General features: G+C 23.8%; 1 protein-coding gene across 1 annotated transcript in view; it reads left to right on the top strand.

Annotated features, from left to right (window-relative positions):
• LOC129613229 (putative mediator of RNA polymerase II transcription subunit 26) overlaps positions 1–14,159 on the top strand; it is a 90,195-nt gene that overhangs the window by 67,292 nt on the left and 8,744 nt on the right. Inside the window, exon 2 of the mRNA XM_055527213.1 lies at positions 12,471–13,619. Within this exon, the coding sequence (XP_055383188.1) occupies positions 12,609–13,619 (1,011 nt within the window). The 5' untranslated portion in view covers positions 12,471–12,608. The remainder of the gene's footprint in view (positions 1–12,470; positions 13,620–14,159) is intronic.

The following is a 14,159-nucleotide window of genomic DNA, read 5'->3' as shown; positions in this document are numbered from 1 at the left end:
GGCACGAATTAATCTAAATTCTCGAAAACACGGATATTTTATATTCTACAAAATATCCTCAAGTCAAATATAGTTTTCTACTACTAATAAGATCTTTCCTATACTAATCGTAACTCATTTTTCATAATATATAAAGAATGTCAAGTGACGACTATAACGCACTGACAAGTTTTGGAATTTGAAAATCAATTTACCCGAATTTCAATTTTTAGGCATATTATATTATAAAACATTATTTTATTTGACATATTACAAAAAGATTTTATAATAAACATAGAAAATTAATAACCCAGCATTTACACGTACAAGTTACTTGCAAGAAAGTCGCAATACATACAAAAATTTTACTAACACATTGAAATATTTCTACTTGCTTGTTTACTTGCAGTTCAACTTGCAAGAAAATTTTGCTGCCAGTAATTTGAGCAAGTAATTTGACATATTGAGAAATTCACAAAAAAAAATTTGTTGTTTTGATTTTTTTTTTTTTTTAATTTAAAATTTTTGAATTTTGTTTTGAAAAAATTAAACTTAGCAAACTTATGGTTTCTAAAATTTATAAACAATTATATATATTGCTAGTTGTTTTCTTCTCAAAGACATTTTCAAAAATTAACTTGCTAAACGCCTACGTCATAATAGCAAGTAATTTGACATTTCGAAAAACTAATTGACAATTAATATTATACAAACTTGCTTGCAAGTAACTTGTATGTGTAAATGCTGGGTAAAAAAAGAGAATTTTTTTCTGTAACGCCATCTGTTGTTTTGTATATAAAATATAAAACATTTTAAGTAATTCTTCTTTGTTACCACAGATTAATCATTCGAATACAGTAATTTATGTAATACTTCTTTACAAAAAAAAAAAAACAAACAACAATTATACAAAAGACTTTTTAACGGTATTTAAAAGTGTTAATATTTTATTATACTTTGTATATCAATTTAACATTTTACGAATTAGTCATAGATGTCACCATCATAAATTAATAGAAAAATTTTTCTTTTAAGTTTTGTAACAAATGTAGCAAATATACAAACACGCACATAATAAAGTATATATAGAGTACGTATATAACAAAAATAAACTCGTTACCTATAAATTTCTGATTTCATCAAGTCTGTCAATTTATAAAATATTCGCAAATAAAAATTAAATTTACAGTTTTAAATCATGTACATCTTCCAATCTCATATGTATATTTGTATAAGCGTATGTATGTATCTTGATATTATGTGGATTGTAGTACGTGCGTTCCTTTAAGAGGAATATAACACTTCAAATATGTATATTATACTTATGCATTAATTCGGCACAGAAAATTTGTAAATAAAACGCTGTTTTGTAGGTATAGAAATGATGGCTAAGCTATCAATTTTGATAGCTTATTTTCTGGCAACCTTCTTACTACAAAAACAAACTAAATTTTTTTTTTTAAATAATACTTGAAATATTTATTTAAATTAAAAATAATAAAAAAAAACAACGATTTTTATTAATATAATTTTAATTTTTAAATTTATGTAAGTAATTATTTTTTATAACGTAAAATCTTAGAAAAAAAAATAAATCTCAATACTGATTTGCAAACGCAGATATCAATAAGAATTGTTAAAAGTGTTTACATTGTTGCAAAACTGGAAACATTGTTGTTTCTTGTTTCTTTTACTTTTGAAAGAAAAAAATTTATTTTAAAAGTGCTAAATAAAATTCAACATGTCATTAGAACAGTTTATTTTATACATTTTTAAATAGACATTTAACAATTTATGCACATTTCTGTACTTACATTTTATATATACATAAATTCTCTATACGAATAATAATTGTATAAATTGCGTACAATGTACTGAGTGGGTATGTTTAGCAAGAGCACTTGCACATGCGTATGCTCAATGATAATAACTCATAGTTGTATACCGTTATTATCATTTAATTATCGCAATAGAATAGTTTTACATTTATGTATGTAGTTACATTATGAGCAACTAGTATATAAATACTGAAGAATTATTTTTATTGGCACAAACTCGATTATTATAGGCCAAGCAATTAACGTATAAATCAAAGTTAAAGACGTATACATAATAATTAGTATTTACTTTTAATTTTTAACAACATTGTATGAAATTACTAAATTTCTTTAAAAGAACATTATTTTTATATTCTATAGCAAATTGCTATCACCTTATTTCGAAAATTACGGAAAATTCATAAGAAATATTTCAAAATTCTATATTTACTTTAAGTGAATAATAGTGAGGAGTTCAATAAAACTTTTTAATATGTAGAGATCAAATTTTGCTTTTAGCGATTTCTTGTGAAAACTACATAAAGGACATGTTTAATGTGAACTACTTTTTCGATATTAAACTCGAAGTACCAGTTTATTTACTAATTTCTTCCCAATGAAATAAGATTTCGGTCCTTAAGTTTTCAAATTAAATTTACACAAAAATTAGGCAACACTGCTGAGAAGTGAACCGTACGATCATCATATGGTTACAAAATGGGGCCTTCAGAATTCGTTTTCAAAGTTTCACTGTTCGCAATGTCCTATATATTATTCAATACAGTGCTATACTGTATTCATGTACTCATGTACTCATTCTGTATATACTCACATATGTATATTTTAGCATATAACTTTGTGGACTATTAACACCAATTCTGTTTGATTAAATTTAAATTAGGTAAAATTTTTTCATGTAATATTAACAAAAAATTTCGAATTAAGTAGCACATAAAAACTTTAATTGTTTACACTTATATTATTTTACGTTGAAGTGTTTGTATAACATAATGCATGCCTACCTAATTACACCTTAATTAATCGCTATAAATTCAATTTTCTATTAAATTAACGTAATTTGTTTTTAATTTTTTTGTTTTCTGTTTTGTTATGCCAAAAAATTACTTACATTTTCTGTTACGAAATATGCTCGTATACACATGTACATATATATGTAATTTGTTTTATTATATTTTACTTGTGTTGAGGTAATTAATTTTAATAGAGCACCTTTGATTTTTCTCTTCTTTGAAATAAAAATTAAGTTTTAAGTTTGGGAAGTAAACACTATAAACATATTATTGGTTCTGCAAGCATGCTTACTATTTTATGCAATTTTACCACATCAATATTATAAAAGAACTTGCATAAATTGTTCCCATATACGAAAACTTCATAAAAGACTTCAATAACTTCTTCAAAATCATGTAGGTAACACATATGAAACTACAAGTGACACATGTAAAAATGGCAGTGAAAGTGGGAGTAATTTTTATATAAATTATACCTATCTCAGCCAAATATAAAATGAGGAGCTCAGCGCATTAGTGGCCTATTCAACATTTTTGTAAAAATGAGTTATTATAGTCAATAGAGTTGTAATGGCCTAAAGAATTGTTTTATATTTTCAAAATACTTAGTTTACTCCTCTTTTCGTTCTATTTTGACATAAATTTGCTTTTACCTTTTAAAAATTTTCTTAAAAATTAAATATTTCACATTTCAATGGCAGTTTACTCGAATTGTCATTTTCGCCAGTAGGCCACAAATGCCCTGAGTGCCTCAAATGTTTTCAACACTTTTCTCCAAGGCAAAATTAAAATCAAACTATAGTTTATTAAATTATATTATAGTAATATAGTTTTCTTAAAATAAGGAATCGTTAAATTCACAAGTAGAAGCTATTTGTATTCTAAAATTTTTCAACAAATAAATTTGGTTATATTTTTAATTTAATCACATTTAACCTTAAATTTGAATCCTTTTAAAATTATATCGAATCATAAACTAATGTTGAAATTAATAACATATTTAAAAATTATTTTTCCGTAAAATATCTTATAATTGTTTTGAATCAATTTATTTTTTCCTATTTCGCATCAAAGTAATTATAAAGAGGAAAATCTTTTGAACAAATTCAATAATATTATACCTTCTGTAATATTGAGAAGTTTTGTGTTATATTGAGAAGTTCACTTCTTCGCAATACCATACTTGGATATGTTGAAAAATATTGAAGGTATTTTGACACTTTTGAACTTTAAATAAATAAATTAATAGTTAAAAAATAATAAAAAATGTATAGGTAGTAAAATAATATGAAGGAGGCTTAAGATCTTAAAAAACACAATATTCGTATACTAAGGTAGCTAAATAATCCTATTACGTATGTGGAGAATTGATTATGCAATTTTTATACTTTTTACATACATACTTATTTATACACATATTTTTTAATCCAAAAATTAACAATATATGATGTGCAATTTTAAATTTTATGAATTAGATTTTTGGGGTGGAGTAAATAAATTAATTATAAGAAACTTTATTGTTAGTTATTTTTTCAATAAGATTTTAAAACCAAAAAAGTACATAATAAATTATAGGTAGGTTGGCAATATACTTGAAAACGAAGAAGAGTAAAGAAATTTTTTGTAGAGTATAAGAATACACAAACAAACATAACTGTAATTGTGACATAATATAAATGATGGCGCTGGGTTTAGTTTTTATCGTTATTGTTGTGGTTTTTCATAAAAGAGAGAGTGAGAGAGAAAGAGCAAACAAATAATAAAAATTATTTTGGTATTCCCGTGTTTTGATTTCTCTTATTTGTTATTCTTTTAATCTTCGGTTACGATCAACAACAAACAATATTTAATTTTGATTTTGAAATTGATTGATTGATTATTAATTTTTTTTTTATACTACCTATACGATATTGTAAAGACAACCAGTTATTTACAATCTGACAGAAAAATATCAATTAAATAATAATTTTTTTTATATGTATAATTTTTCCTTACGATTATTATATATGGGGTGGCGAAACATTAGTTAAAAATTAAATGTAAAGCATCCATAACAGTAACGTAAAATGAAATTTACATTAATTTTTAATAATATAAAAAATATATGTATGTATGTATAAAAATGTAGTTACCGTATTATGAATTTTACAATTAGTTTTCAATACGTGTCAATACGTGAGAAAAAAATATATACATGAAAATCTCGACCAGCACTGAGAACAATTTTTAACTAAGTAGACATGTACTTAAGTAGACATGTACTTACTAATTTTTATTTACATTCAAATTTTTAATTATTAATATCCTGATTAATTTAAAAAAATTATTAATATCCTGAGTGATTTTCTCGTTTGTCAAAACTTGCCATTTGAATTTATGCAAATTAAATATGAATGAATTAATATAGGAAATTGCAATATTACAGGAAATGTTGATAAGTTTTTTACTTATGATGCATTTTCCACTTTTAACAAAAACTCTAGACTTACACTTTTCATAATCAACATTACATTTACAAAGTAATTTCTGCATGCAGTATTTCTTCTAAAGAAGTAAAAACTAATATTCCGGTGCTATAAATTCAAAAACACATTATTATAATTAAATTTTCAATAATATTTTTAATTACTTAAATAATAAACAAAAAAAAAAAGTGTGCAAGTATAGAAGCGCATAGAAAGTCAATTTTAAAAAGGGAAAATTGTCATAATTTGCTTAACATCCGCGTGGATGTTAAGCAAAATTGTTTAAGGCGATGGTGTCGTGACACAACACAGTATAATAGTAAACGATAATACACATTAATATTCTATATAACGATACTGATACAAATACATTTTTTTTATCATATACTTGAAATTATTTATTTGACAGATAGAAGAACGTATTTTGACAGATCGTATTATATATCAGGGTACTCTTATTAGGTAAAGCTGTAAGTTAAAAGTCAACATTGTTATCAAATCTATCATTATTAATATAAATTTAATAATGCAACACCATAGCCTTTAAATCCTATAGTTAGGTAGAATGACGATATACAAAATTATATATGAGATATTGTTAAATTTTGTATTATTTGTCGGTTGTTACACACAATGTTATGTACGTATAAGTAAAAATCTGTTATACAAAATTTTTGAAAATTTTAAATTTTTTATTTTTGTACAGTTGAATGAATTTTTGTTTATGTAACCAAAATAACAAAATGAAAAATATAAACATTTTTTTTAACTAACATCTTTTTAGTCTTTTGTTATTAAAATTAAAAGGTAATTAATTTTCTTCCAAAAAAAAGTTTGGATCTTTTTTTTTTCCAAAAATTTTTTTCAATTTTTAAAATAATTTTTTTTTTGTTGTTGAATTTTCATAATATTTAATAATTGTGAATGAAGCGGTATTTTCATTATTCATAAATATTTTTTAATATAACATCAGGAGTAGTTGATAAATAGGCGAAAATCAGTAAATTTTTTCAATAAATCTGTTATAATTATGATTAACAACACTTTACTAAAAAAACAATTAATTGAAAATAATAATTTGTAATTTAAAATTTTATTTTATTTTGCATTTCTTCAAAACTTTTAAAAATTAAAATAATTTTCACTCATTATTACCGCGGTAGAGAAGCGACTTATGTAATAAAATATAGTTCGGTTATTTAGACGAATGTGAAAGAGCATATTGAGTGTACAATAGTACCCAAAGATCAATTATAGTAATGGTGGATTAAGAAATTATTAATTTAATCAAAAAAAATGTGTGGAAATTTACTTTAACTATTATTTAAATCTCTTCATTCAAATTAAAATTAACTTGCATATATTCATTTACACTATACATAGAGAGTAAATATACTACAAACTCTAAATTTTTCCATATTCACAGACTGATATCCAAGTGCGTATTACAAACATATATCAAGGCACTATCACTCACATGTATACAAACATATGCATATAACTATAAATACGAACGAAAACAAAATAAATATTTTTAAAATAAGATGTCATGCACTTGACCTACAATAACTATCATAATAATTATCATCATAAATGTCAAACATAATAATTTTCATTATTCTCACACGCTTACTTTACTCTATTTACATTAACATATGTACATATGTATTTATATTTTTAAATTTCTTTTTTACAACACAGATCCTTTAAAGAATTTACTTATATTTTGTTTGCTAATACAATCAAGTATAATTTTCTTTATCTATATATATGTAAATTCTTAGGTTTCTGTTTAGTAAAACTTGAATGACGTCCATAATAACCAACTTGACAACATTTATTATTAAAATTCCAGATGCAATTGAAAATTTCATAATTATGTACACGCACATAACACTTGAATACTTGTGATTGGGAAAAGAGTAGAGATGTATATATATGGTAATATTTGTAATAACTTACATTTTAAATGCATAAATATAAGAAGATCATATAGATGTTAGTATAAAGGAATTCATTAAGAATGGCCACAGTATATAACTGTGTAGAGTTAAATATTTATAGAATATTTAAAGTTTTACTTATAGTAAAATATAACAGATATAGTTGGGAGATCAGTTAGAATAAATATAATATTACTTTGAAATCATAATTGTATTTTAATATTACTTTTTTAATTTAACTACATACTTACGATATTTATTTATAATTGTTTAATTCCACTTAAATTAGAGTTGCCAACATTTTATAAATCGATTAAGGCTGCTTTCTTTAAATACAATAATTGCCCTCTCAATATTTGTTCAAGTTTAAATCATTCCTTTTAAACTTCTCTTTTATCAAGCATCAAACATATTTTGTCGTTTAAACAGATTTGTTTACACATAAACTTTAAAATCTTTTCATGTGTTTTCATACATAACGAATACTAGTACTAATATATTGAATATTTCTGATTAAAAATTGATTCCAAAAACAATAAATATTAAGTTTGGAAAATTTTACTTAATTTCTAATAAGACAGAATTTATACATCAAATATTATTCAAAAACTTTGTTTGATGAGAATTAAATGGCATTCTAGTCTTTCAATCAAACCGCATTAAATTTTAATCAAATCAAATAAAATTCATGAACAAAGTTCGATCGTGTAAATCCTACGAGTATAGGCTTTGCGTCAATACAACATCGAATGCGTCAACTAAAATTTGTAATCAATTACAAAATGTTCTGCATTATATGCAATCATACAGTTGCATTTGTGCGTGCTTCAACAATATAAAGTATAATGGAACACAAATAAGCAATCAAAAGATTATTCAGTCAAAATTACATGTGTGCTGAAGCCCGAAAAGTAAGTTAGTTAGTAAATAAATCTTTTTCATACATTTTTGAAAATTGTATATTTGACCACAAATTACTGTGTATAACCTAAATATTTAAATTATATAAGCTATAAATTAAACGTAATTATAACCATAAAGTGAAATTTGTAATAACGTTCTCAATTCTTTAAATGAGAATGTACCACCACTATACAACTATTTAACATAAATGTACATAATATATGTATGTAAATTACTATATTTTTTAACTCTTATTTTTTTTAGTTTTAAAATTTATGGATATGAAGTTGAACGCGAAATTGACCTATATTGAATTTATTTCCTCCATATAAGTATATGCACATTTACATTCGCATACATACATATTTAAAATTGTATACCAGATCTTGTGGGAAAATATCATAATGTCAAATATTACTGCAGTAGTATTTTTGTAAAAAAAATATGAAAATACTAGATACTCGTAAAAAAAAAATCGACTAAAAAGAAAACAGATTTTTGTTTTTGCTTTTGTCGTTCTGTGGGAAAGTTATACTTTTTCTGTTATACTGTTAACAAGTTATGAAAATTATGAGGCTTAGAATGATAAAAAAAAATTTGAAGTATTTTAAAGAGGTAGAATTTTTAAGATCAATTAATTTTGTATAATAATATATATGAAAAGTATATGTATAATTAAATCATAATTGAGTGTTAAATATCTACAGTAGAAAGTATAATAAATTTCAACATTTTTTTTCGACGTTAATAATTAGTAGCAATTATAATAGTTTCGTTTTAATACCTTGGACTTATGGAAAATTTTACAATAATTGTGAGAAAATACGCAAATTTATAACAGTTGCTGTTGAGTTAATATTATTTCAAATTAGTATTTGGAAAGTTTTAATTGTATACATATTTATGAATAGTATTGGTATAATATTATACGCAATGTATAGGAAATAACTGGGCGTTTTCCCCTAGTAAATTATTTATTTGAATGAAAATTTTGTTAAAATAACAAAAGTACTTTTAACATTGTCACAGATTTTAGGTTAGGAAATGATAATTTGTAATCAAACCTTTGATTATAACAGGAAATATAATTTTAATCATATAGTATTCCGTATTATCAAAAAACTAAGTGTGAGGTCTTAAGCTGTATTTGAATACAAAATTATAAATACAATGGCACTGCATTGTCAAACACAAACGAAGCCTTTGTCTTTTTACATTTCGGAAAATAAATTTTATATTTTTGCATTTTGCATTTGTTAAATTTACTGATACCATCTACCGTCTACTGCCAAACCAAAATTTAACGCAAAAATTCGAAACCTATAGCGTTATATTAGTTTTAATATTAACTAACGCATACTAAAAATAGTTATTGTCAAAATTGTACAAAGAGAAGTACGTAACATTGTAAAATGCTTTCAAAATACAATACGAAACGTGATATATTGACAAAATTTGTGTGTTTTTTTACAATATGGAAGACTGACTCCGCTTAATTTCTTTTCAACATAAAAACTCTGTGTTATTTTTGACAATCTAAATTGTTATCGAAAAAAATTCTAATACATTATTTATTTGAAAAATGTAAAAGAATTATTAAATCCAATTTTATATAGATAAATTTTAGAACTCGTTCAAAATGGTTTTGCGCAGTTCCAAGCCCTAAATGATGCAAATTAATGTACGTAATCTTTACGATTACCACGTTATATAGGATTTTAAAAGCTTTTTTTTTTTAAATTATATTCACTCTCCGAGTTTCATATTGCAAAAACATAGGATTTTTAAAATCGCTTCAGCTTGGACATAAATTTCTGATTTGAATTTAAAAATCGTATATATTTTTGTATTATATATGAAACTCAAGGTATGAGTGCTTTATTTTATGTGAGATTTTTATTAATGATTTAATCAACACTTCCAATACGATTCTTATTATTAAATTAACACTCCTTCAACATTTAATAATAAATTTTTGTTATAAATAAAATTCTAATTATGTATATATATATATACTTATGTATATTTAATTATCTTCATCGAAATTCTATTTGTAAACGATGATTAATTAAAAAATATTGTAAAAATCAATAATAAAAATTCCTAAATTTTTAATCAGAAAATTTTATCTCAATTTCATTTCGAAAATATTGTTATAATTTTTTTTTTTTTGGAAATAATTTCTTTATCTCACCATAATTAAGTTAAAATTATAATAATACAAAAAGTAAACAATATTTATCTAAACTGTTATATATATATATATACATTATTCAAACACACCCAAATTAAATTTTATAGCTTTTAATCAGTGACAATATTGTTATAATCAGTAGTCATTCGATTATATATCTCTAAATGAATTCCAGATTTGAAAAAGTAATTAGAACAACATTTTACATAAATCAAACCCTAATATCATTTCATTTATTTTATGATTTTTAAAGACAAATAGAAATGCCGGTTCCAAACTAAAGTAGAAATTAAATTTTATAAATTTTCTTTAGTTATTGTTATACAACTCTTACTATAAAAGCATTATTGTAATTTTTTTCTATATTATTTTTCGGAAGTTCTATATCGTATTCAAAAATTTTTTTGTTATGAATATGTGTACAAAAAGAGTCAAGTTACGCTGAGTGTTCTTCGAAGTGAAAGTATAACGCCAATTTAAATTTTATTGCAAGAAAAGCAATTTTGTTTTTCAATTACCTATATATACATACACATTTATAATTATTCACAACTAATTTATATGTGATATATATTGAATTGTCATATTAAACTTTTAAGTGTCATTTTCAAAATTTAAGATATACAATCATAATATTATGTGGTGCTGTTTAGTATTTTGAATTCTAAACTAAACTAACACAAGAGAATTGAATAGTAAATATAAATTAGTAATAATTTAATATATATGCATACTTACGGTTAAACTAAATAGAAGTATGTGAAAAAAAGTATGCAATCTTACAGTGTTAAAATTATTAATTATTGAGCATGCAATGCAATAATGCTTTAGTGTTATAATTTTGTCTTATACTTCTGCCATTTTACTTACATTCCCTAATAACAAATTAATTAATTATTATGTATGATGCTACATTAATCAAATATTGAGCGTCAAATTTATACGATAGTTTTTAAATTGACATTCGTGCACTTTTTAACTCGAATTCACAATATAACATCTTAAAAAAATAATTACATAAGATAACAATAAGTTTATCGAGTATAACGCCATATCGTAATTTATAAATTTTGTGTACTTATTTTTGAATTCCATATTTGAAAATCCGAAAGTATAATAAATACCTACATAATAGGAAAATAACTATAACAGTAGAACTATTGATTGGCATAATAAACTTGATTACATCAAAAATAATTTTTACAAAATTTAAAAGATAAAATCATAATATCAAATTCATTTCCGTTTAACAAATTCCTACATAAAGTATTACTATCATATACGTATACAAATATACATAGGTACCTGATTACCTAAATGATAAGTTTAAAACTTTCTTCTTCCCGCGCACACAAAAATTTTGTGTATAATTTCAAGCCATTAATAATCGCTTCAACGTTTAATAAGGCAAAATAAAAAAAGAACCACAAGTATTAATTGAAAACTTCAAAATAAAAGTATAAAATTATTAAAAATACGAAATGGCGATTGATGAATGAGATGAAGTTTTCAATATGACAATTTAAAAAAATTTAATTTATGAAAAGCGAAATAAATTTGGAAAAAAAAATACGAAAAAAAAAAAGTACTCAATATCATCTAAACGCACGTAAGCCGTGCGCGCACTTACAAGCTTTCGTGAAAAAAGAAAGTTTCAATTTTTTTTTTGAACAAGACAATGACAACTGTTCAAAATTGTGAAGAGAGAAGAAAAATGGTTATGTTGATTTGTTATAACCTAATTGCAATTCATTTTTCATGTGTATATTTAATATGGTGAAAAGTAAAAATCGCTTTAATCAACTTTGTCGAAAGTTCTTCAAAAATAAAAATTCCCCGGAAATCAACCTACAAATGTGAAAATTATGAATTTCGGAACAATTTATTTTAATTATGAACAATCAAAATATTTCATTCCATTTTAAATAAAATGTCAGAAAATAATCGAATATTTGAGTTGGTTGTTTGACCCTTTACTCCATCTATTATATAATTATGTCAACATTAAGAAAAATGAGAAAAAAAAATATTTTTGTGTTTTCTCATTTCAATTTCTTACAATTTATCTTATACATTTTAAAATTTATTTTTTCTTTCAATTCATTATCATTAATTATCTTTATTTTTGATATTTTCAGATTTACAATAATTAAAAATACTACAGCTATATGAAATCATCATATGTTTATATTTGAAATAAACAGCTGTAAAAATTTGACAGTTGGACAAATTTTTTTCTAATCAATCAATAACAAAATTACATATAGAGAGAAAAAATGGATAAAAGGAGCATCAATACTGTAGCAACGGCAGCAAATACAACACCAGCTACAAAAAATAATAACATTAAAACAGCCACCTACGATACCTATAACAATAATAATAAATTATCACGTGGTCATATACGATCATCATCATTAGAAAATGCCAATTCATTTATATTAAAAAATACCTTGGGTTTACCATTAATTACACCAGGTCACACTGGTACATTAAAATCACGTAATGAACAAAAACGATTAAAGAATCGTTTCGGTAGTCATAATAATTTAGATGATTATGTTGCTCAATCAAAATCAAAATTTCAAAACTTAAGAAATATGTTTGAAACAAAAAATGATTTAGAACAGCAACAGCAACCACTACAAAATCAAAACCAGCAACAGCAAAATTTACATTCACAACAGCAACCACAACAGCAGCAATTATCACAAAACCAAAATCAACAAATAAATTTATCTTTAATGAAATCAAATCAAATTTATCCAAATAATAATTATCATAATAATAATCATTTACATAATCATAATAATCAATTGCAACAGCAATTATCAACACAACAACAAATGATTCAAACAACACAATCTGCAGTAGTACAATCACAACATCATGTTCAACAGCATCAACATTTACATCATCATCATCATCATCAGCAGCAGCAGCAGCAACAACAACAACAATCACAACAACAACATCACCAAAGGACACCAAGTAAAATAATTAATGAATCCAATGTTAATCATCAAAATCAATTATCAATATTGTCACAACAATCCGGACATAATCATCAATATAGAATTCAGCAACAACAGCAGCCACAACAACAATTACATCAGCAGCAACAACAACCACAGCAACATCTTCAACATGCACATTTAATTGAATTTAATGAAAATTTAAATATAATCGAAGATCGAATCGCTGCATTAACAATGAATGGTTCACATACACAAAATCAATCGCAACGTCAAATTTCAATTAGCAGTTCAGAAAATGGAATCGATCAAGTAAGCACACTTACTTAATTTATATAGAATAGCTGTTTTAATATTTATTTTGAGGCTATTTAAAATTATTAGTACGTGAAAAATTTCTCACATGAAAATGTGTCCATATTCTTACACCTTAATTTTTTATAGTACAACAATTTTAACATAAGAACGTTAAATTTGGAAACCTAAATTATTGTGAACCAAAGATTTTAAAGCATAATTTCTGCTTTTACACTTTATTTTCATTTCATAAAGGCTCTAAAATTTAAACTGGCATAAAGGATAAGCTTGACTTGTAATCATTGATTTCATTAGAGATTCCAAAAAAAAAAATAAATTCATAAAACTCCTTAGTTTGTTTTGACTTTCTTAAATATACAAATTTCTATCCGTTTCGTAATTCAATTTAAGTTAATTAAATTGTATATTTCCGTGGGCCATAATACTCTATCCTAAATACCTTTAAGCAAAATTTCAAATTTATGAAAGATTATTAAAAATTAAATTGTATACACAAAATCTTTTTTATAGCATATTTATAGGAATTTAAAAAGG

The sequence above is a fragment of the Condylostylus longicornis genome, unplaced genomic scaffold, assembly GCF_029603195.1.
Source record: "Condylostylus longicornis isolate FDR11 unplaced genomic scaffold, ASM2960319v2 ptg000081l, whole genome shotgun sequence".
Classification (NCBI taxonomy): domain Eukaryota; kingdom Metazoa; phylum Arthropoda; class Insecta; order Diptera; family Dolichopodidae; genus Condylostylus; species Condylostylus longicornis.
This window is presented reverse-complemented; position numbering and strand designations above follow the sequence as displayed.